This window comes from Glycine max, chromosome 18, assembly GCF_000004515.6.
Source record: "Glycine max cultivar Williams 82 chromosome 18, Glycine_max_v4.0, whole genome shotgun sequence".
Lineage (NCBI taxonomy): Eukaryota > Viridiplantae > Streptophyta > Magnoliopsida > Fabales > Fabaceae > Glycine > Glycine max.
In genome coordinates, this window is record NC_038254.2 from 21,167,495 (window position 1) to 21,189,777 (window position 22,283).

At 34.1% G+C, this 22,283-nt stretch overlaps 2 protein-coding genes across 3 annotated transcripts; one reads left to right on the forward strand and one right to left on the reverse strand.

The window, feature by feature from the left end:
• Window positions 1-4,113: 4,113 nt before the first annotated feature.
• On the forward strand, window positions 4,114-7,274 carry LOC100807136 (protein YABBY17). The gene is made up of 7 exons (XM_003551162.4): window positions 4,114-4,377; window positions 4,478-4,612; window positions 5,108-5,231; window positions 5,347-5,395; window positions 5,489-5,564; window positions 5,713-5,820; window positions 6,765-7,274. The coding sequence occupies exons 1-7, from the start codon at window positions 4,297-4,299 to the stop codon at window positions 6,840-6,842; spliced, it is 651 nt and encodes a 216-aa protein (XP_003551210.1). The 5' UTR covers window positions 4,114-4,296; the 3' UTR covers window positions 6,843-7,274.
• Window positions 7,275-7,596: 322 nt separating this feature from the next.
• Window positions 7,597-9,083, reverse strand: LOC100784875 (uncharacterized). 2 transcript variants are annotated; one of them, XM_014770341.3, is made up of 4 exons: window positions 8,831-9,083; window positions 8,613-8,718; window positions 8,377-8,457; window positions 7,597-8,143 (listed from the first exon to the last, which is right to left on the reverse strand). In XM_014770341.3, exons 1-4 carry the CDS (start codon window positions 8,897-8,899, stop codon window positions 8,091-8,093), a joined length of 309 nt encoding a protein of 102 aa, XP_014625827.1. In that variant the 5' UTR covers window positions 8,900-9,083; the 3' UTR covers window positions 7,597-8,090. The 2 variants fall into 2 exon arrangements, with proteins under 2 accessions (XP_014625827.1, XP_003552028.1); XM_003551980.5 differs by having other exon boundaries at window positions 7,597-8,147.
• Window positions 9,084-22,283: the final 13,200 nt, after the last annotated feature.

The window sequence follows — 22,283 nt, forward strand, 5'->3', positions numbered from 1 at the left end:
TGCATTGTGTGTGACATGGACTATATGTTCGTTTACCACATATTTCATTCTTCTCATTATAATTGTTGTATAAAAAAAATAATTTAAAATAGAGGAAGTAATTATTGTCCTTCTTCTCATAAGCATGAAGTTTTTGTGAGCAGTATTTTACAACTCCTGGATCCCTAGTAGTCAGTTCATTTACCTTGTGTGTTAATAGAGAAACCAATAAGATAGCTCAATTTAGCTAACTTCATAGTTCGTCAATCTCAACCCTTGGTGATTTGGGATCTTCCTTGTCCTCAAGACCTCAACTAAGTTTGTTTCTTCTCAATGATAGCTTAGATTGAATTATCTCTGTATTTTTCTAATATATATATATATATATATATATATATATATATATATATATATATATATAAATTGGTTTACATGATAGTTAACATATTATTGTAGTTAATCATAACCCTAATCACTAAACCAAAAACCTAAACACCAAATAAAAACAATTACTTAAATATTACAATTTTTAAACACAAACCCTAAACCCTAAAAATTATAAAAGTTGATGACAACGAATAAGATGACACTTCTTGTGGCGGTCAACAGTATTGCGCTACTTGTTCATGTTCATTGGAAAGTGAATTTCCATTGAAAACAACACATAGGATGGCGCTTAACAGAGTGAACCAGCGTGATGCTACCCATTTTGACAGTCCACCTGAAAAGGTGACAAATTAGGGTGATGCCTTGTGGGTGGAATACTGTTGACTATTGTCACCAACATTCAACGTGACATAAATCACTCATATTGATAAATATATAATTTTTTGACCCACCAAAAATAGTAAATAGTTTTTTTTTATAAAAAAACCAAAATGATAGAAAAGCCGCATCTTGTGTAGTCTAAGCATTTACAACTTCATATAATAAAGCAAAACATTAGTTAGAGAAAAATTAAGACAAACTTCATGCCTCCAAACAATGTTATTTTCTGTCCACAAAAAAAAATGTTATTTCATTACCATGCATTGAAATGCATGAATACCTTGGTGACCGAATACATCAAACGAAGTGATGAATAACTGCTTACAGAGTAGCCAGAAACTTCAGAGACCCTACCTTAATTGACAACAGTGACACCTCAATGTGTCATGATCACATGGTTTAATGATTTGATGTTAGTTGATCCCCTCACTCATCAGTTCAAAACTTCAAATGTTATGCCAGTCTCTTTCTTGATATTGATCACTTAATTGATTCACTTTTACATCCCACAATAATGAGGTAATGTATTTTATGGGTTCTGATATGTGTCAAAATCTCAATTTAATTACTGCGTAGCTATATAGTAATTGATTTATTCCCTGAAATGGGTGTGCATGGCTTTCCGCTTAACAGTTTTTATCAGATTCTTCCATGTACAAAGCAAAAGTTTCCGGCCGTGAGTGAAAGGACTTCAAGTCAAGGTTTACCTTATGTGGAAGAACAACTTTTGAGGGGAGTTAAGTTATTCACATGCTAATCCCACCAAACAGATGATATATTTTATGCCATCTTCAGATAGATTTATAAGCAAAGGATATCGATCTACTAATTGCAGCTTGATCCCTCCCGAGAAAAATTGTACTTAGTTGTATAGAACTCTTTCATACCATTTTTATCTGAGTTTAGTTTCTATGCCAAAAAAATTGCACACTATCAAGTATAAATACGAATTTAATTGCGAATAAAAATAAATAAACGAATATTTTTCTCTCTATTGTTTTTTCTTGTTTTACATTGGGAGAGCAGAGAATGTAACCACTTATGCTATTATGCTGTTTTTCTTATAAAGTTAACTGCAAATAGACAGCACGAATGGTATGGTTACTTAATTTAAAAGGGTTTTGTTAACATCTATTTACGTTGGTTTTAAAAATTAAAATTAAGAGCTTTAATAAAATAAAAAAACTAATAGCTTATTAGATTCACTTTTCACTTTTTTTCTTCTAAATAAACCATCTTCTAATAATTTTACATCCTTAACAATCAAATTTAATTTTCATTCAAATTATATTAAGTTTTAGAAATTATTCCCGAAACAATAACTTTATAAAAAACTAAATAGAAACAACTTAGAGATGTTTCCTTGGCCTCTTCTTCAAAGTGTTCTATTCAAGTGCCTAGAATAATTTTCTTAGAAAATAAAATGTGTTATATTATACAAACTCTTTGAAATGTGATGAAGGGACAACCAATATTGTTTTTTAAAATAGCAAACAAACAGGACTTAAAAAAATTGACGGAGGAAGGTATTTATTTTATTGAATATTTGTAATAAATATTTTTAGAAATTTTCAATTGTTTAGAAACACTCAAAGATAATGCTCATAAAATCATTTTTTTTTTCATTTCAAGCAAATTCTTTCCATTTCCATAAAAGAGGTGTTCCAAACACACACTGGTGAGTTCCAAATGAACATGAAAGTTGACAAGGGTACTTGTCTTTTGGCTCTTACAAGGTTGTTCTTTTATTTCTTTTTCTTTGAGCCACGAGGCTTTTACAAGATTGAGATCCATACGAGCACATGCAATAAATGAACAGGTAACATATAGGGACCATCCTTTAGTGTAAAGCCAAATTGTCAAAGTGTGAAAAAGTGAAATGAAAATAATCATCAAGATATTGTACTCAAGAAATTAACAAGGATATGTATTCTATATACGTGTGTATGAGATCATAGACATAGAAAACAAAGCAACAAAGAGAAGTATATAGCGGCTCTTGATTCCCACCAACCCCACAACTTTCATTCATTTTATTTGTTGGACGTGACCATTATACATGACTTATAAAGATTCTTTTAACATAATTTGGTCCTTTGTGATAACAAATGGCCCCACATTCATTCTAGATCGTGGGAATTGGCTTCCTGGAACAGGATTAACCCATGATACTTGTCTGCAGTAAAGAAAACAAGAGCAATTTTCATATTAAATTTCCCCTCTATTGTATATGAAGTTCATGAAACAAATCCTATGCACTTCAAAGATATTTTGAATAAGATCTTCATCAAATCCCTGATAACAAGCCTTCCATCTTGCACATCCAAAAAAGCATTGATATTTTCATGCCACTAGCTACTGTATTTGCACCACTTTTTCATTCAGTTAGGAAACATAATTAAGAAATGGTTTGAATCAAAATAACAAGTGGCTAACAAGCTCTAGCCTCAATGTGAAACAAAAACATAAGAAAGAAGGGATGCATGAATGCCAAGAGAGCACCGAAAGTTGGGAGATTCCTTTTTCAATGATCAATTACCCTGTCTTTCACGAAAGACAAATCCTAAGATGCCTATTTACCTTCTACTATTGTTCTAGATGTACCCTTCTGAAATTTCTCTTTCCTTCTAGGGGAAAACTTTCTACACTTTGAATTTGATCTAGGACAAGGAGTGGACTTGAGAGGTAGGAGTATCAATTAATAAAAGAGAAAACAACACATGAAACAAACAAGTACTTTTAAGCCACTCAGCAAAGTACCATAGAACTTTGGGCCACTGCAACCGAAGGAGAAATTTTACCAATGGTAATAATTTGAGCATTTTGCTCACATAAACAGAGCTCTCACTTTTTAAGGAAGAGAAAATCAACAGTAGTTATTACTTGTATATATGTGCATCACAAATATAATAACAATAAAATCACAGAAATTACTTCTTGTTAATTCAAAAGCGATGTGTATCATCAATTGACAAGAGATGGGAAACCAAAGACAAGCAAGAGATCACACCGTACTACTAGGGAGAGGTAGGGAGTTTGGAATAATATGCATGTAAAATCTACCCTCTTGATTTTTTTTTTTCATTAATGCTTGAAATGTTACAGTTTCTTTACCAAGTGAACTACTCACTTTGGAAAGGTCAAATGTAATACTTTTAAATCCAATAGGCCAATAGGAAAAGAGAAGGGATCAAATTAATATTGGAGCAACAGGTAAAACCATATCATATATAAACGATCTTCTATATAAGGGTGTGACTGTAATTTTCGCTCTCAACCCCTAAATAGCAAGAGTGAGGGTTGAAAAACTTAAACTCTCCTCGTCCTTAGCACCAATGTTGGAGTGCATTCCGGCAATAAAAATTAAATCACCATTAAGTATCCCTACCTCAAATCATTAAAGGGAGATAAGATGCTGATTACCAGTGTCTACTGTCAACTTTTCACCTATAAATATTCCTCCTTGTGGAAAATGAGCTACATGCATCTTCATTCTTCAATCTCTCTCACTCACTCATATTACACTTCCACTCACCCTGCAGAACAGCCATGTCAACACTGAACCACCTCTTTGATCTTCCAGAACAGATATGCTACGTACAATGTGGATTCTGTACAACAATACTAATGGTAATGCATGCCGTACTGAAGTTCCATGTGTTGGTTTTAATTCTTCTTTTTCCACACACTTCAACTTTTTGCTTCCACTTTGCAATTTTGTGAGGTACAGGTGAGCGTTCCATGCAGCATTTTGTCAACAGTGGTGACCGTGAGATGCGGCCACTGCACAAGCCTCCTCTCTGTCAACATGAAGAAAGCTTCCTTGGTCCCTTTCCACCTTCTAGCTTCCCTTACTCATCTTGAGGTCTTTGTTTACCTTTTCAGTTCTCTGTTAACTATTTCTTTATCATTAGTAGTAGTAATTGTTGGTGAGTCCATTGACCCACATATTTGCTTTTAATTTGAAATATGCTTTTGATCCATGAAAAAAAAATTACGGTTTTTAGTTTTAGCTTCTACAAAAGTTTATTCTTTATCTCTACATTTAACAAAAGAAATAACATGTCTCTTACCACACATGTTTTTATCTCTACATTTTGTTAATGTAGTTGAGTCTCTTACTACACATGTTTTTAGTACATGCATGAAAAGGGATTAAAACTACATCATTTTGTTATGGGTAGAGATTAAAAATGAATAAATTTTTTATGAAGACTAAAATAAATAAATAAAATTGTGATATTTTCGAGCAACAAAAGAAGATATTTCAACCTTATTTTTTACTTGATGGGGTCAAATTTGTAATATTATTTAATGATTTTTAACTTTAAATGCATTTGTGAATATTTCCTTTCTCCAGCCAAAAGAAGGTGCTTCAGAAGATGGTGCAAACAAGAGTTTGAGCAGCTATAATACATCCACAATGACCAATTCGGATTGTGAAGAAGAGAACGTGACCCAAATTTCCGATTTCGTGCATAAACGTACGAAAAAATTAAACTGCGATAATTAACACTGAGCTTACAGAAAGTTTTGTTAACCATGCTTGTTCCGTTTTAAAAATTTAATTATCTATTTTTATGACTGTAATCTTTGCAGCTCCAGAGAAGAGACAAAGAACACCATCTGCTTATAACCGTTTCATCAAGTAATGTTTAATCACACAAAGTTGTGTTCAGAGACTATAGACCATAAATTTAAAATTTTGAATAATTCTGATGTTAATGTTAATTCAATGCAGAGAAGAGATTAAAAGGCTTAAGGCTGAAAACCCTAACATGGCCCACAAGGAGGCTTTCAGCACTGCGGCAAAAAATGTAAGGTTTCTGAATTAACTGCACAGTAACTTAACATTAAGTGTTGAATGGAACCACGAGTATTTCGTGAAGAATGGTACTTTTAATTATCAGATAAAATAAATAAATACTGATTATTTTTTTTATATATATTTTTTGGTCATTTTAGTGGGCCAATTTCCCTCCGTCACCGAGTGATGGAGAAGCAGACAGCTGTAACGGGACAGAGCAACTTGTGGATCTGGACTCCCATCAAGAGCCTCGTGATGCAATTGAGGTAGAAAAAGCATAATTGGTTGAAAATTAACTGAAAATATAGTGGATTTGTGTAATATATGAAAATTTAGTAATATTAAACTAATCAACCATCATTACTCCTTGAAATATTATCTTTTCTCTTATTTAATCTCAAAAGTAATAAATTATATAAGTAATTTTTCCATGTATTGAATATTCATTAGTTTAGTTCTTAAGTTGGTATATATTCTACAAATGTTCAGGACCAATTTGATAGTTTTCTATGTTTAGAATACCATATAAATATTATGATTTCTAATATATACTTGGAGATTTCTTTTATATATATATATATATATATATATATATATATATATATATATTACTTTTGGGACTAGAGAGAGTAATATTTTAAGGATGTAATTGAGGTTTATTCAACAATAAACACGTTACTTTAGGAAATTAAAGGTTGCTGTTAATAGGAGCTTCTTTGTTGTTTGCTTTGTTATATGCTATTATAGTGTCACTTGGTCCTTTTTATGTCACAGAGAAATAGTACAAGTACTTAACCATGCTCCAATAATTCATTCAATAGAGAACACTTATCATCATGATAATGACCAATTAATGTGACATAGAGCCGTTTATTTATTCAAAAGTACTCTAGATAGTTATAATTTGGAGCACACATAGTACAAGCAATTGATTTACAAGGATCTTATTAAAGGCGAATGGTGGCCTTAATACTTAAACAATTGGTTGCACTTACTAAAACGAGATGCTAGATGCTATAGGTCACCAAGAAATTATACTCTCGCTAAATAAGGCAGCAATATTGAATATAAAATAGCAATCTTCGTTATGTGGACTAATTACTATCCTGTGTATATGTAATGTAATGTAAGCCTACCCTGTTTCTAATAGTAGTACTTTTCCATTGTAATGAGTGTATGTATGATTTGACTTCATTTCTGAAACTTTCAGGTTGATAAAGAAGGCCAAGGTTTCCGTGGAAGAAAGGCTCCAAGGAATTCTATCTGGGAAAGGACACCTTTTGAGTGAAGGCTCAACACACAAAACAACAATCTATTTTCTGTCTTAACATTAAAGTTTCTACTACATCGCTTGCCTTATGAAGAAAGACGCTCTCGGGAATGAAAAAGTTGAGTAGGATAGATAGCTAACATTTGAGACTTGAATATTGAATTTGTTTTTTCACACTCACTTTACGCGCGCCTTTGCTATCTCTTTCTTTTCCATTGCATATCTCATCGTGACTTTAAAATTTAACCATTTACATGGATGTAAATGATGGATTATGGTTCCCAAAAGAGTGTGAAATTATAAAAACATTCACTATCTTTGAGACTTTGCGCTTTAGAATTTGTCTTGTAGTAGTAATTAACAGTTCTGACTTTTTATTCCTTTTAGTTAGCATATCTTATTGTTACTTAACAATTTAACCATTTTGCATGCATATGGGTGTAAATGATGATGGAGTACACATAGTTCCCAAGAGAGTGGGAAATTATAAAACATTTATTATCTTTGAGACTTTTTAGACTTAAGAAAGTGTCTTTTGGTGATAGTTTTGACTTTTGACTCATGACACCTTTGTGATTGAGCATATCAGCTTCATTATTCTTCCGGATTACACAAACGTTTATCGGTTTAAGTAAAAAGTCCTTTAATATAAATTCTCAAACTCAATCAGCCAGTGCAAGTTGTCAAAAGGGTAATTTGGTGTAAGTTATGGTGTCCGGAACTAGAAAATGAAAGAGAGAGAGAGAGACTTATAGAGGCAAAAGCAAGCTTCTATCATTAAGTTTGGTTCATTTGAATTAACTTTACAGCTGTCAAATTTATACAATGTCTGCAAATGATACCTTTGACAGCTTCCTTTACAATCAAAATGCTGGAAATTAATAAGGATCCATCCACACACACACAAAGGAAATCTCAACTAAACTTGGAAAATTACAAAAAAGTAATTGTAAAACATTCCAACCAGTTATGTTGCATCCTTACACACCAAGCTAATGACTAGTATGGTACAATTTATTTCTTTAATGGCTTCGAGAACAGCATCTATAGTATTGAAGAACTACAACCATTGGCCACTATATGTGCTTGGAACGAGGATCTGCATCCTCAAATCCTTAGAGAGATACTGACCAAATAAGGTTGATTAATAAATTTCTTAGGCTATGATTAGTCATCAGTAATATTTCCCTGATCCATCTTTAACTAAATGGTGACTGAGTAACCCAGCTCACTTTTCCCTTGCAGGATTATTCAGCCATTATTCACTTAATCATTTCCAGTGTTTCCTTCTTGCCAAATTTGGTCTCCTTTGAAAACATCTACCTTAAAAAGGAAACAAACAATAACTGATATCAGTATGCTGCAGATAACTTATTTATGGTATTGCATGCACAACATATAAAAGCTTAATTATACAAATATTTATGGTCATAAACTAATGTTGAGTTGCATACAAATCTTTAATTATAATTAGTTTATAAATTTAAAACATCTTAGTTTAAAAGTTTAACGCAGCTTTATCCTCGAAAGGACATGGAAGTTTAGATCTTACTCATGAATAATGGCCTGGGAGTGGTAACTTGCAAATATGCTCTAAAGAACTCCTTGTTCTCCTTTTGCAACTCTTTCCACACTGCACAAAGGAACACAAAAATAAATTAACTCACACAATCATGCTTCGGGATAAACACCAAGTGTAACATAGACTTCACAACACAAGTGCTATCTTTCATTTATTTTGAGAGCCACCTATCCAGAAAACTCGAGTGATGAGAAAAAGATAAGGACCTGTAACAGTAACAAGTGGCTTAATCCCTGCATGTTCTGCCAGTGCCCTTACGCACTGGTCTTGGCTCATGTGAAAGAGAATGCATCTCTCTATGAGATTTTGAACCTGCATTAATATTTTCCATGCACAAAGGTTATTATTAATTTGGAGCTTATACTATAAAATAATCAAGGCAATAATATATAAAGTAAACTAAGTGTGCAACATATGATATTACCATCCTAATATAGCTATAAGGGTGGCAATACAAACAAGGAAGAGGGTATTGAAGACTGTGATCATGCATTGTGTTCGTGTAGCTAGTTATGGAAAAAACAAAGAGAATAAAGAAAAGGAATAGAAGAAAGAAAACAAACGGAAAAAGTACACGTGAGGGGAAGATATTTTTGAGGGGGGGTTTTATATAGTAGAGAGCATACACAAATGAGTGTCACATTGTGTTATCCACACATATCTAGAGTGAAGGGCCAAAATAGCTCGAGAAATCCAAATGATAGATTCACCTCATCTTTAAAGGGATAAGAGGAGTGGTGTTCCCCCATCTCCCACTCCTTTTCTTTATATATATTTTTTTCTTTTATATATTTAAAGAGTGAATTTGTGTGCTATTTACGACAAAAATGTGGACATGCCAATAGCCACTTAAACGACGACCTTGAGCTTTAAGATTGCAAAATAAATACCTCATTTATTGCAACATATAAATAAAGGGGTCCTACTCTTTTGAAATGCCCTGAATTTTGGAGTGGTCCTCCTCATGCATAGATGCCACTTGCTTCCGTGTTAGTGAAACAATAAACATTCAAGTCTACGTCGAGAGGAAAAAGACAAAAGAAAAAAGTGCCAATTAAAGAATATCACTTGGTTCCGTGTTAGTGAAACAATATGTGAATGAGATTCAAATCAACGTCAGAGGGGAAAAAAACAAAAGAAAAAAGTGAGGAATATCATTACCTGGCCGCACCTGCTACTACAATTCAGGCAAAATCATATATTGAGAAAATATGAAGGAGGTAAAAGATATGAAGAGCAATGTACTGCGTGTTTGATATGCTTGCTCGAGGAATGATTGGCTGATCTATCATCTATGTCTGTATTCCCATAATGAGTCTTATCTCTTAAACATGATTTTATTTTTATCCACCATGATGTTTGACATTGTGTTAGAAACAATTCACTCTAAATTTTAGTGTGCATTTTGGTGAGTATTGGCTAAATAAATTGTGTGGGTTTAATTGGATAAACATTGAAACAATGAGTAAAATTGATTTTCTGCATGTTTGAATGTGGATCCAGAGCACTGAAAGGAAAAGTTAATTACATTAGTTTTTGTGTCTTTTTTCATAATTGACGTAAATTTAGAGTAGAGAATTGAGTTTTTTTTATGGTTAACCAAACACATTATTTATAAAATTAATTTTAAAATAATGATTTATATTTAGATATTTTTATTATAAGAGTTAGTAGTGAAATTCAATATTATAAATTTTGTATCTAACGTAAAAATTATTTAAAATTACTTTAACTCAAAATTAATATCTACATGTAAAATTGATTTTTCAACATCAAACATGCAGAAACATATGCAAAATCATGTTAATTAGCATTTGAACATGATAATGGAAACGAGAAATCAAATACATGTTTTTTTTCTCGTTAAAGACTGGATTTCATTGCAAAAAATGATCATGTACATTTAATGAGGTGCCTCCTCAATCCAGACCTTCTCAATATATTCAAAAGCTAAATTTGCAAGTGTATCTGGAACTGTATTGCCACTACACTTTACAAAGGATAAATCAAACTGACCAAAATCCTAGCAATAACTTTGCAATCATCAACAAAACTATCAAAATAGGATGACTTTCCTTTTGTTGTACACAGAACCAGGCTTGGTTCAAAGGCAAACAATCAGTTTCCATGAGGACGATGGTAAAGGATAATTCCGCTGCCAACATTAAAACACATCTCAAGGATAAAAGTCTCGACCACTTTTGCATGATAACAATGAGGGATAAGTTTCGTAGTTGCTGCCAAAGTATCTCCATTAGAGTCTCTACAAATGAATCCCGTTCAGATACCTCTACCCTGTTTCAGAGCTGCATCAAAGTTAATTTTCCCCCGTCATTCTCCATTGGTGATTTCCAGCTGATAGGGTGTCCCCATGGTGAGCCCGCGTATGAAATTTTTTTGGGCAAATGACCCAAAATGATCTGTCAAGAACAATCTCCAAAGGGATCCATTTTTTCTCAAAAATCCATTCATTTCTCCTTCGCCATATAGAGCATAGCAGGGAACATAATTTCTGAAAAAAAAAAAAAGGTAAATAGCTAAATTGGTCAAAGTGTGAGGTTCTAACAAATTAAATTTTAAAAGATAAAAATTTTAAATTTATTTTCTGAATATGCAAAAAAATATATATAATAAATTAGTTCCGCAGATAATTTAACAACAAATTAATTTTTAAATTTTATAATTTTTTATTAAATTAGTCATTAAATTTTATAACTTAATAATAAAATAATTTCACAAATTTAATTAAAGGACTAACTTGTTTCATTTTTTTCAAATTAAAGGACTAATTTTATATTTCTTTTATTTATCAGAAATTAATTTATCATCACCTCACTCTTACTCTTTTAAGGATGAGTTTGGCTATTTAAAAAAAAAGAAAAAAGCATACCATTTGTATCTAAACAACCATTTTGCCACGTGATAAACTGCACATTTGGGTCAGCTGTTATCCTCCCCACTTACCTGACTAGCGAACCAAACAGATTTCGCCTCTAGGCACTGTAAGAAAATATGCTCCATCGTTTCCTCCATTTCTCCATAGTACAGGCAGATTGGATCCATTAGTGGCATCTTCCGTATCAAATTTGCTCTTACTGGTAATATATTTCTACATGCTATCCACAACAAATTGAGACACTTTGGTGCAACTTGTATCTTCCATATATTTCCCTATAAGGTTTCATTATGAGTGTTGGAAAAACCTTCAGCATCATCCATTAAAGACAAAGCTATATGGTATCCAAATTTCACAGTGCAAATTCCATCTGTTGTGTGCTTCCAGATCACCACATCAATCATAGATTGATCCTCAAAGAAATAGCCAACACCTTGTCCACCATTGGGTATAGGATTAAGTTTCTGATTTTTTCGTCACCCCAATTACCTGTATGAGGATTCATAAGCTCATAGACTTTCAGATTATTATCACTCCCCTGTGGTTGTTGACTATGAATTTGGTTATGCCACACATCTGGTACCCATTTGTCAGTCCACACATTTATTTTGAAGCCATTTCGCACCGTTTACATGGTGCCCTCCTCCATAATCCTTTTTGCATCACAAATACTGGCTCAAGTGTAATTGGGTCGTTGTCTTTTTTTTGCTTGCATCACATCTTTATAGGGAAAGTATTTGGACATTAGCACCATAGCCATGAAGGAATCCTTGCAAATTCCACTACTGTTTCACTAGCAAAGCTTTGTTAAAAGTTGTCGTCATTCTGAATCCTGTTCCTCCTTGCTTTTTGGGTCTTGAAAGTTTCTTCCAACTGAACCAAAGGATTTTCTTCTCTTGCATATCTCTACTCCAAAAACTTTAGTTGTTAGGCTCTCAATCTTCGCACAAATAAAGATAAGAATTCTGAAACATCCCATAATATAAGAAGGGATAGCCTCGACCACCACCTTGATGAGAACCTCTCTACCCGCTTGAGATAGGGTCTTCTCTTTCCACCCCTTCAGCTTCTTCCACACTTGGTCTCTGACAACTTGAAAATTTTGGGCTTTAGACCTACCAATGATAGTAGGGAGACCGAAATATGTCGTATGACTATCAATAGCCTTAACACCAAGAAGCTGTTAGAGCTCATGTTGTCTAAGATAAGTACATTTTAGCTACAGGATAATTTAGACCTGTTGAGATTGACTTTCTGTCTAGAAGCATCTTCATATTGTTTTAGAATTTCATAGACGTGAGTGGCTTCCTTCCTTGTTGCCCGTGCAAATTGAATGTTGTCATATGAAAAGAAGAGATGAGATATCACAGGTGCTTGGGGATAGATTTTAATTCGTGCAAGGAATCCTTTTCAACTGATCTTTTAATCAAGGCTGGAAATGTTTCAACATACAAGATGAATAAGTAGGGGGAGACGGGGTCCCCTGTCATAGTCCTCTAAGGGATGAAGTCTGTGTGTGGTTGGCCATTCAACATCACAGGAAAAGAACAGTGGTCACGTATCTTGTAACACCCCTAGTAGTATTATGATTTTTCTAAATTTATTTATCAAATTATGAAGTAAAAGAATTAATTTAAAATGAATTGTCCAATAACTTTTTGTCGTGGCTTAAAAAAATATTATTACCGGAGATCTTTTAAAATGATAAGTCTAATACTCGTTATATATAAAATAAGGTGTCCATTAATATCATATCTTTCAATAAGAAACAATTTAATTTATAAAATATTTGATTTCCATTAAACCAACACAAAACAATAAAAGCTCATTTGTACATTCTCTATTATGCTTTGTTAAGCAACTACACTATACAATTAAAACACATGTTTACATTCCTAAAATAGACACTTGATACATCTGAGTTACATAAAATAATGATAACAACATAATATTAAAACCTAATCTACCCTCTATTGTACAAGAAAAGATTGAGACTCAAAACAATGACTCAAAGAAAACTCAACCCTTATATACCCACTTTAAAACTCTCAAGACATCATTAGCAAATCTTTCTTCTTCTAGAACAAGTACAAGTGCTTTTTTAGTGCTTATCGCAACTTTCACATCTGATCTTCATTGTTGACATCCAGTCCTTCATCCTTCTCTGAAAAACAAAGGGTGTATGGAGTGAGTCACCCATCTCCTCTAAAACCACAAGCAAACGACCTTATGGTCACAAACATACATACTGATCACCACGAGGTGATCCTCTCCCAGTCTCACTCGCAATCCTATTCACACTTCTAATATATTCTAAACTTATCACATCATGAGCTTGCTATCATTGGAACTTCTGAAACTCAGTGGTTTTACACAATTTAAGTTGGATGACTATTTGGAGTACAACCCTTGTCACGGTACAATGACAAGGTCTCATTAACATGGTTATTGCTCACATTTGTCGAGGTTGCGAAGTTGACACTATGGAAGCACAACCACAAACTCGATGCCACAACCCCAACAAACAACAAGTTAGCGATCCATCCCTCAAGTACTATTCTATGTGATCATCCAATCTTTGACGACTAACTCCTCAACAACTTTCCTCACTAGGATTGTCTTTATTCGCTTATGTGGGTTTCTTCAATCACAGGTGCTTGGTGGTGGTTGGAGAACAAAACATGAGCTCAAGGCTTCACCTTCAACTCCTCAACACAAAGATAAAAAATCACCACACTAGGTGATTATTCCAATCCCACCTCTCATCATTCACACTTAACACAAGCTGAACTTTTCACGGGACTACTTATATGCTTACTTCTCCAATTGCCATCCATGACTTGCCTTGCATTCCTTGCAATATATGCCATCTCATCATGAGACGTCACAAGTATATTGTATCGACTACTATTCTTACACTGTTAGGGAAGAGGACTTCTCCTCCTTTGCCTCCAACCAAGGCATTAAACTATTTCTAGTACACCATAAACTATAAGAAATGCCTCAAGGAATTCTCACACCTTCCATGAATTGAATTCATGTCACACCCATGTTTTATCAAGTTTTATGAAATCCTCCATTCTCTCAAGATTATGTGGGGTTTATCATAATTCATTTTCTTCAAGAAAAGGTCTTAAGGCTTATTCTAAGTTCAATCCTTACATATGTACTCCAATGTGCAAAGGTACCTAAGATTTACTACGTCCAATAATTTATTAGGTTCACACTCTTATTAAGTTTTTATTCATTGTTTGTCACAATGAATCTTAATTATCACTAGAATTAAATTCTAGTTTCTACAAATGCACCCATGCATTAAGTCCACTTGTCCCAGCTCAAGGATCCCATAATACTTAATCACACCAAACAACACCACATCAATATACAAACACACACCTAATTAAGGTTTCCAGTACACAATTTGCCTGGGGATCACAATTCCTCCCGATCTTCAATTCAATTAATAATAATTCAATAGTAACAATTAAAAGAGCTCCATTCACAATAATCAATAAATCATGTTAAAGTATAATGGTCTCTCTTTGGAGTAGACTCATTAAATCATGGTACAATATAATGATTTCAAGACTCATTTCAATAACAATTTAATAATAGCGATTAAATTGCAAGTATACGTAATTTGATTCAATTCCTAACTTATCAATGTTTAACAAAGGTAAATACTTCAAACATTACATTGAAACCCATTTATAAGATTCCAAAACCCCATATAAACAAGGAAATTCCAACATAGATTCCATTTGGAAGCAAATCACAAGTGCCTGATAGACAATGGCGCTTAAGTGCCACTTTCCTTGTGCTTAAACCCCAACATCTGACAACAGCACTAGTGCTTGAGAAAAATGCAACGCTTAAGCATGAGAAACATCATGCTTAGGCGTGAGCAGTTGCAATACCTTGAAAAAGTGTGTTTTTCCATCTCTAATGGCTTCCAAATCAACCCAAGTTGAACCCGAATAATACCAAACATATACCCACAACATGGAACACCCAAAATGACAAAGATTCACAAGGTATAACAATCTTAGCACAAGATCTAAAAGAAAAGGACCTAAGTGTTGATTTATGGAGAGCTAACTTCCTATGCTCCTACAACACATCTAGTGGAAACTACTCCATAACCAACCAAAAGAAACAAGAGTACGAAAGGATCAACTCATCCATACCTCAGTGGATGCACGAACATTGTGAAGAATGGAATGCTTGAAGCTCAAGGAGTTAAGAAAGCAAGCAACCAAAGCAATAACTATTTCTCCTCTCTTTTCCAAAATTTTAGTAGACCCCAGAAATGAAAAAGGCTCAACTTGAGCTTCAATTGAGGTGAATTTGGAGTGTTAAGCAAGTCTAGGATAGCCCAAGCTTCAAGGGTCCCAAGTTCCCATTGGTTCCTAAGTTTCCTCATGTCACTATGTCACTTTGATTGAAAGAAAATCTGGTGGAAGGAGAGAGAGGAGATGGCTATGTGTAATGCCTCAATTTCTTTTCTTGAAATATAGCTTTAAAATTTTTTAAATAATAAATATTGCAAAATACGAATCATTAAATTTTAGTTTCTATTTCTAAGTTGACAAAATATCTCAATATTTTTTTTTCTTTTTGGGAAAAGAAGGAGCATGTATACATATATATTTATTGTGCTTGATTAAAACGTGTAATATGATTAAATGCTCATGAATAGAAGGTACTACCAAAATGCTTAAAAAATCACCAAAAGGTTTTATCCAACAAAATATTACAACATTGAGCATAGAAATCCTCCCACCCCAAATATACAACAAAAAGGGAAAACCATCCTCACTTAGAGTAGTCACTACCCAAGACCCACAACTACCTAGGGCGAAGTCATATCTTCAGAAGGGTCGCTCTTGTCTCCCAAGGAATCGCATTCCTGGTCGGTTGAAAGAATCTCTTCCTTAAGTATCTCTTCACCAATAACATCCTGGTAGAAGGCGATCTCGCATGGCATGGGATCCTCATCATCACTAAAATATCCCACATCCTCATGAACTTCAATGGCGCCACATCCTGGTGGAAGGTAGATCTAGTAGGCCTCCCATTGACATCGTGCCTGAAGAACTGCTGCACGAATCACAACGAGTTGTTTGGTCGTGCATGTCCAAAGTAAGTGTAGTAGGAAATGATATGGGCAATATCATGTTGAGAGGTACGCTCGAATGAGTAGTGATATGAAGCATTTTCCTCTATGGTGATCAATGACTCATGGGGCTCATCTAATAGCAAAATATGGCACCAGATGTATCCAAAATATGCGTGGAGGCATACCTCTTCCTCCATCGTGTAGTTGTAGTGATAGCTACTGATTCATTTGAGCATCATTTTCTGATGCTCCATGACCTCCCCCTGAAATTGGTGGTTGCAAGGGTGAGTCCTCCACTCCTCGAATGCCACAAACAACATGCAATAGTAAAACAAAATTAAAATATACAATCTACGTAACCATTGCGTGTGGTTATCTAAACAAGCAACACTCTCGCATCCTAAGTGCGTAACTATCACACTAAATTCACCATTGGGCCCAATTACTGCCACCGATCCTACAAAGTCTTGGTGGTCTTACAAAATCATGTTGATGACAATCAGGAGCAATCTCTACATATAGATACATCGTACACCGATCCCTCATCTCCTAACTCAAAAAGCATAGTCTCAGAGTCCGTTAAGAGTAGCAAAGTGAGGCCTATGAGTTACCCGCACTAAATGAGTGCACCAAAAGTCGAGTAGCCACCACTCGCTAATTCCCCTTGGTTTTTTTAACCTCTTCACCCACTACACCCTAGTTTATCTCTATCCACCATCCATTTCCTCAACGCAACCTCACATTCTCACAGAAGGAAATAGAATCACTAGTTATTTTACTCTCCGTCCAGTCCTCTTGAATCTTTCCACCGTATTGCATGTGCAATCCTCATACCACGTACATCAACAAATGCATACATACAAGCAAATAAGAAAGAGAGACGAGACTCAAGTCTAGGATGAAGAATGGAGCTCATTTACCTAAGATTGATGACTCAAAGGCAAAATAACACTAAGAACCAGCTTGGAAGAAGAAGAAGTACAGCTGAACTCGCCTCCTTCAAGTTTGAATGCATGCAAAATGAAGGGATAAGGCTGCAAAAGAGTTTTTTCTCTCAAAAAGGCCAATAACTATGGTGTAGGCTTCCATTGACAAGGCTTTGTGACACTTTCAATGACCACACTTGGCTGCCAATTTGAATGTGCCAAGCCGTACCACAAATGGGTGGTTTTGCTTTATGCAAAACTACCAAAAATGGAAGGGATAGGATTTTCCAAAAATGGATATTTTTGGTTTTTACCAAAACTAGTAAATCTTATCTTAATCGCTTAGGTTATTATGCTAATCTCCCAAGGAATGCATGTACCCAAAGTGATTCTCACACAGAGAACACTCTCACACAGAGTTAAATTATATTGTCGCTTAATGTGCGGTGCAATTTCGCTACAGATGGAATTTTTATTTAGATAGTTTCCAAATTTCTATCAACGAACTAAATAAATTATTTGCACTAAAAATAAATAAAAATAACTCTACACTTATACAATTAATATCATACAGAGAATAAATTACATTACACAGTGCAAAAAAATTCCATTGTCTAGTCTTGAACAGTGATTTTTTTACACGTGTAGAAAATAAATGGAGAATGAAATTTCAAGGTGTTACACTATGTAGCTCTAGACCATAAGTGGGTAGTTTTCCTTTTGAAATTATAACTAAAGATGGTTAAGATAGGATTAGGCAAATCAAGAAACTTTTATTTTACCTGTGACACCCTCTACCCCTCACATATATACTAACAAAGGAATAAAAATTCAAATATTAATTAAAAGTACTTTTTTTAAAACATTTTTAAATACAATCCTTTCAAAGGGATAAAAGGCTCACATTCACTTTCTTCTACATCATATTCAAACTTGTCTAAATAAATAATAAAGTCATCTCGGCTCAAACAAGGCCATCTAAGACTTCGTACAATTAATATAAAACCTTATACCCCAATGCCACATCCTATCAGAGCGTTGTGTCTCGACGACCTTCAACACAAGGTTTCTTAAAGCAATTCACCTAGTCATCTGCTCCCCCAAACACAAAGTTCAAGATCATAACAGGATCCAAACACAAACCACACATGGGGAGTGAGTTATCACATTCCTAACTAGTAGAGAAGCAAGACAACTAGATATACATATCATATAAACCAAATAAAACTTACTTACACGTAACTTACGTAATTCTGCCACTTTGTCATTCAAAGTTCACTTTTCATCCATCAATCACACTTTTCAATCATCAATCACATTACACAAGAATCACACACTCTGATCAAGACATAATAACACATCAATTTCATAATAAACAACTAGCAAGCGCATGAGACAGTTATGCTAAGACTCAAGCCTATATGCAATGTGGTACCATGTCAGTGAAAAACCACCCTGGGGCGCTTAAGAGTACATAACATGACACACCACACAATGGGTTTGTCAGGTCACTCTCACTAAGTAAGATCATAGGGAGACCAGTCAGGGTCACGATGTTTTGCGAGAATGCTCCAACCATATGGGATCAACATAGGCTTAAAGGAGCACTCAAACCCGGTGACCCCCAAGGCCTACACTTCGAAGAGTCCGTCAGGGCCTCTCCCTCCTGATTCAGGTCCAACCCCTAAAATCATTTTAGCACACAGACATTGCTCGTGAATTATACAATACCCATGACCTCACACTTGTGTTTTAAACACGTACAACATATTGCACTACAATTTAACACTAGTTCCTAAATAGGAAACCTACACTTTCTCTTTAACACTAGTTCCTAAATAGGAAACCTACACTTTCTCTTTAACACTGCGTATTTACACTTTTCTCAAGATAACACTGGTCAGGTTATTGTACAATTCACATCTTTCAACACAAATAATGTCACATCAAAAGTTAATCACACACTTATTCACAACCAAAACTCATTCATAATTTCACATCTCATAATGTCACAATCCACCATCACATGTTTTCACGTATCTCATAATTCAACACCTGTTCTACTTTACCCTTTTACTCAATCTCAATAACAATATTATGATCTCAAAACAACATGTCATTCCACAATTCATCACATATTTCATTCATAGACATTGCTCATGAATTATACAATACTCACGACCTCACACTTGTGTTTTAAACCATACAACATATTGCGCTACAATTTAACATTGGTTCCTAACTAGGAATCTACACTTTTTATTTAACACTGCGCATAAACATTTTTCGCAATATAAACACTGGTCGGGTTATTATATAATTCACAGCTCACAACACAATTAATGTCACAATCAACCATCTTATATTTACGTGTATCTCACAATTTCTCACATTCAACTTTGCACTTATATTCAATCTCCATAACAATATTATAATATCAAAGTAATATGTTATTGTACAATTCATCATATATTTGATTTATCACTTATATACAATTCCAATCATTATTTCATAATTCTATATAACTATTTATTACACTAATATTATTCGAAGCACAACAAATTATACAAGAATATTTCTAAATCCACGGGGAGTAAAAATCCCTCACATAATCATACAAGAAGAATTTTAATATAATAAAACATCCCAAAAATAAATCCCAATTTGACCCTCTAAGGATTCCTACGCATATTCTCACTGATTCCCAATTGTGAATAACTCATCTATTACCTCTAAGCGGGCTCACGCGTCTTCAGATAGCGATAGCAGCATCTTTTTTCCTCTGACTACTCCGATAGAGTTCCCAAACGTCAGAGAGACAGAGAAGGGATTAAAGCCTCCACTTGTATTATCTTTGTGTGATTCATTTTGCTCTCTCCGTGAATATTATCTTACAAATCCCAACGGTGAAAATGTGCAGAATTAAATCTCAAACCACATATAAAAATTTCATGAAAATCCAACGGTTACCGAAACTGGGATCGTAGTTTTACTTAGACTATTTTGGGGTTCTGTGGGAAAGGAAAAGGCTACAATGCGAAAGATATTTCTCTCAGCTCAAACATAATATCAAAATTCCCAACGGTGAGAATTCTCAGAATTGGATTGCGAACCTGGTGATTTAATTTCACCACGATCCAACGGTGAATGAGTCTGAGATCGTCATTTTTCTGAGACAGATTTGGTGGTCTACAGGAAAAAGAGAGGGTTATGAGAGAAGAAAAGAGAAAAACGAAAATGAGGCGAAGAGGAGGCACTTGACTTAACATAGCTATTTATACCTAGGGTACTCAGCCTATTATTTGCTCTATATTTATTTATTTATTTATTTTTACTAAAAAGCTTTTTAAATTTATGTACGAAAAAATGGGATGTTACATTACCAAATGAAGTAAATCTCTAGCTAATCATCCTAGACAATGGTGCTAATATCCAGATCAAGTGTAATCCAAATAATCATGCACAAAGTAAATCTACACAATGTGAATTTACACTATCTAAACTTGCACAGTATAATTTTCCATATTGTAAAAATCATGTCCTAAATAAATTCTAATTCATATTAAACTTTTCACATAAAATAGCATATAATTGAAATTTTAAATTAATAACTACTTGAATTAAATTTTATCAATTATACTTCTACAGATCAAATAACTCAAAACTTTCTATAATATAAGTTGTAATTTTGAGGGTGTTACATATCTCATGATCAACTTGGTCAAGTACAAGAGGAAACTCATATTCTTCTAAATATACTCCAAGAAAGGCCACTCAATTCTATCATAGGCTTTAGCCATGTTCACTTTTAAGGCCATAAACCCCTTTCTTCTCGTGGTCTTCTTCTTCAAAAAGTGAAAGATTTCAAACACAATGAGTGCTTTATTCATGATCTATTTATTCTGAACAAAAGCACTTTGAGTCTCATCCACCAAATTTGGAAGCATTGGTTTGAGTCTATTTGCAATGGTCTTGTGATTATTTTGAATATCACATTGCATAAACTAATGGGCCTATACTCACTAACATGCCTTGGTTGTTTTCACTTTGGAATAAAAACTAGCATGGTCTTGTTCATATCAAATAGGTCTCCCTCTCCATTCAAGATTAATAGAGCTAGCTTTGTTACATCATCTCCAACTATACCCCAAAATTTCTGATAAAATAAAGCTAGAGTACCATCAACACTTGGTGCTTTAGTAGCATCATTTGTAAGAAAGAATCTCTAACTTCCTCAGCCATGAATCCTTAAGCTAGAAAATCATTAGCCTTTGCTCCAACTCTTCTTGATATTGAACCTACCATTTCTTTCATGTTTGTTAGATCAGATAAGGTGAATAATTGTTAATAGAAACCAGTCAGTACATCCCTCATGTGACACCCTCTACCCCAACATGCATATAAATGGGAAAAATATATAAAACGCATAATCTATTTAAATCAATTTTATTCAATAAAATCGTAAGTAAATCCGTAAAAGGTTCACATTCGCTTCACTATTACCAAATAAAACTTCTCAAAATCATTTACGACTCAAAACAAGTTCATTCATGTTTAGAAAAGAACTCAAGTTAAGTAGCAGAATAAAATAAAGTAAAATAACATGTTCGAAATATTATGCAATTAAAATAGAAACTCATGCCCCAATATCACATCCTATCAGAGTATTGTGTCTCGACGTCCTCCAGCACAAGGTTCGAGATCATCATAGGATCCAAACACAAAAAACACACGAGGAGTGAGTCATCACATTCCTCAACGAATAGAGATAAACAGAAGCATACATGTACGATATAAATATAACAATAATATAATTATAACAACAATATAGGTATAACAAGGCTCAACTTGGGCACAGTTTGCATCATTTCAACACTCAACACGCAACATCACTTGTCCAGGAATTTAATCACAAATCACATTCCACGCCCTCACG

Bases quoted from the DNA above. Each gene is read 5' to 3' on its own strand.
- LOC100807136 (XM_003551162.4), top strand. From the start codon at position 4,297: ATGTCAACACTGAACCACCTCTTTGATCTTCCAGAACAGATATGCTAC. The intron at 5,396-5,488 runs GTAATGTTTAAT...AATTCAATGCAG, and splicing joins GCTTATAACCGTTTCATCAA to AGAAGAGATTAAAAGGCTTA. The intron at 5,821-6,764 runs GTAGAAAAAGCA...TGAAACTTTCAG, and splicing joins AGCCTCGTGATGCAATTGAG to GTTGATAAAGAAGGCCAAGG.
- LOC100784875 (XM_014770341.3), bottom strand. From the start codon at position 8,899: ATGCATGATCACAGTCTTCAATACCCTCTTCCTTGTTTGTATTGCCAC. The intron at 8,719-8,830 runs GTAATATCATAT...ATATTAATGCAG, and splicing joins CTTATAGCTATATTAGGATG to GTTCAAAATCTCATAGAGAG. The intron at 8,458-8,612 runs GTCCTTATCTTT...TCCTTTGTGCAG, and splicing joins GCCACTTGTTACTGTTACAG to TGTGGAAAGAGTTGCAAAAG.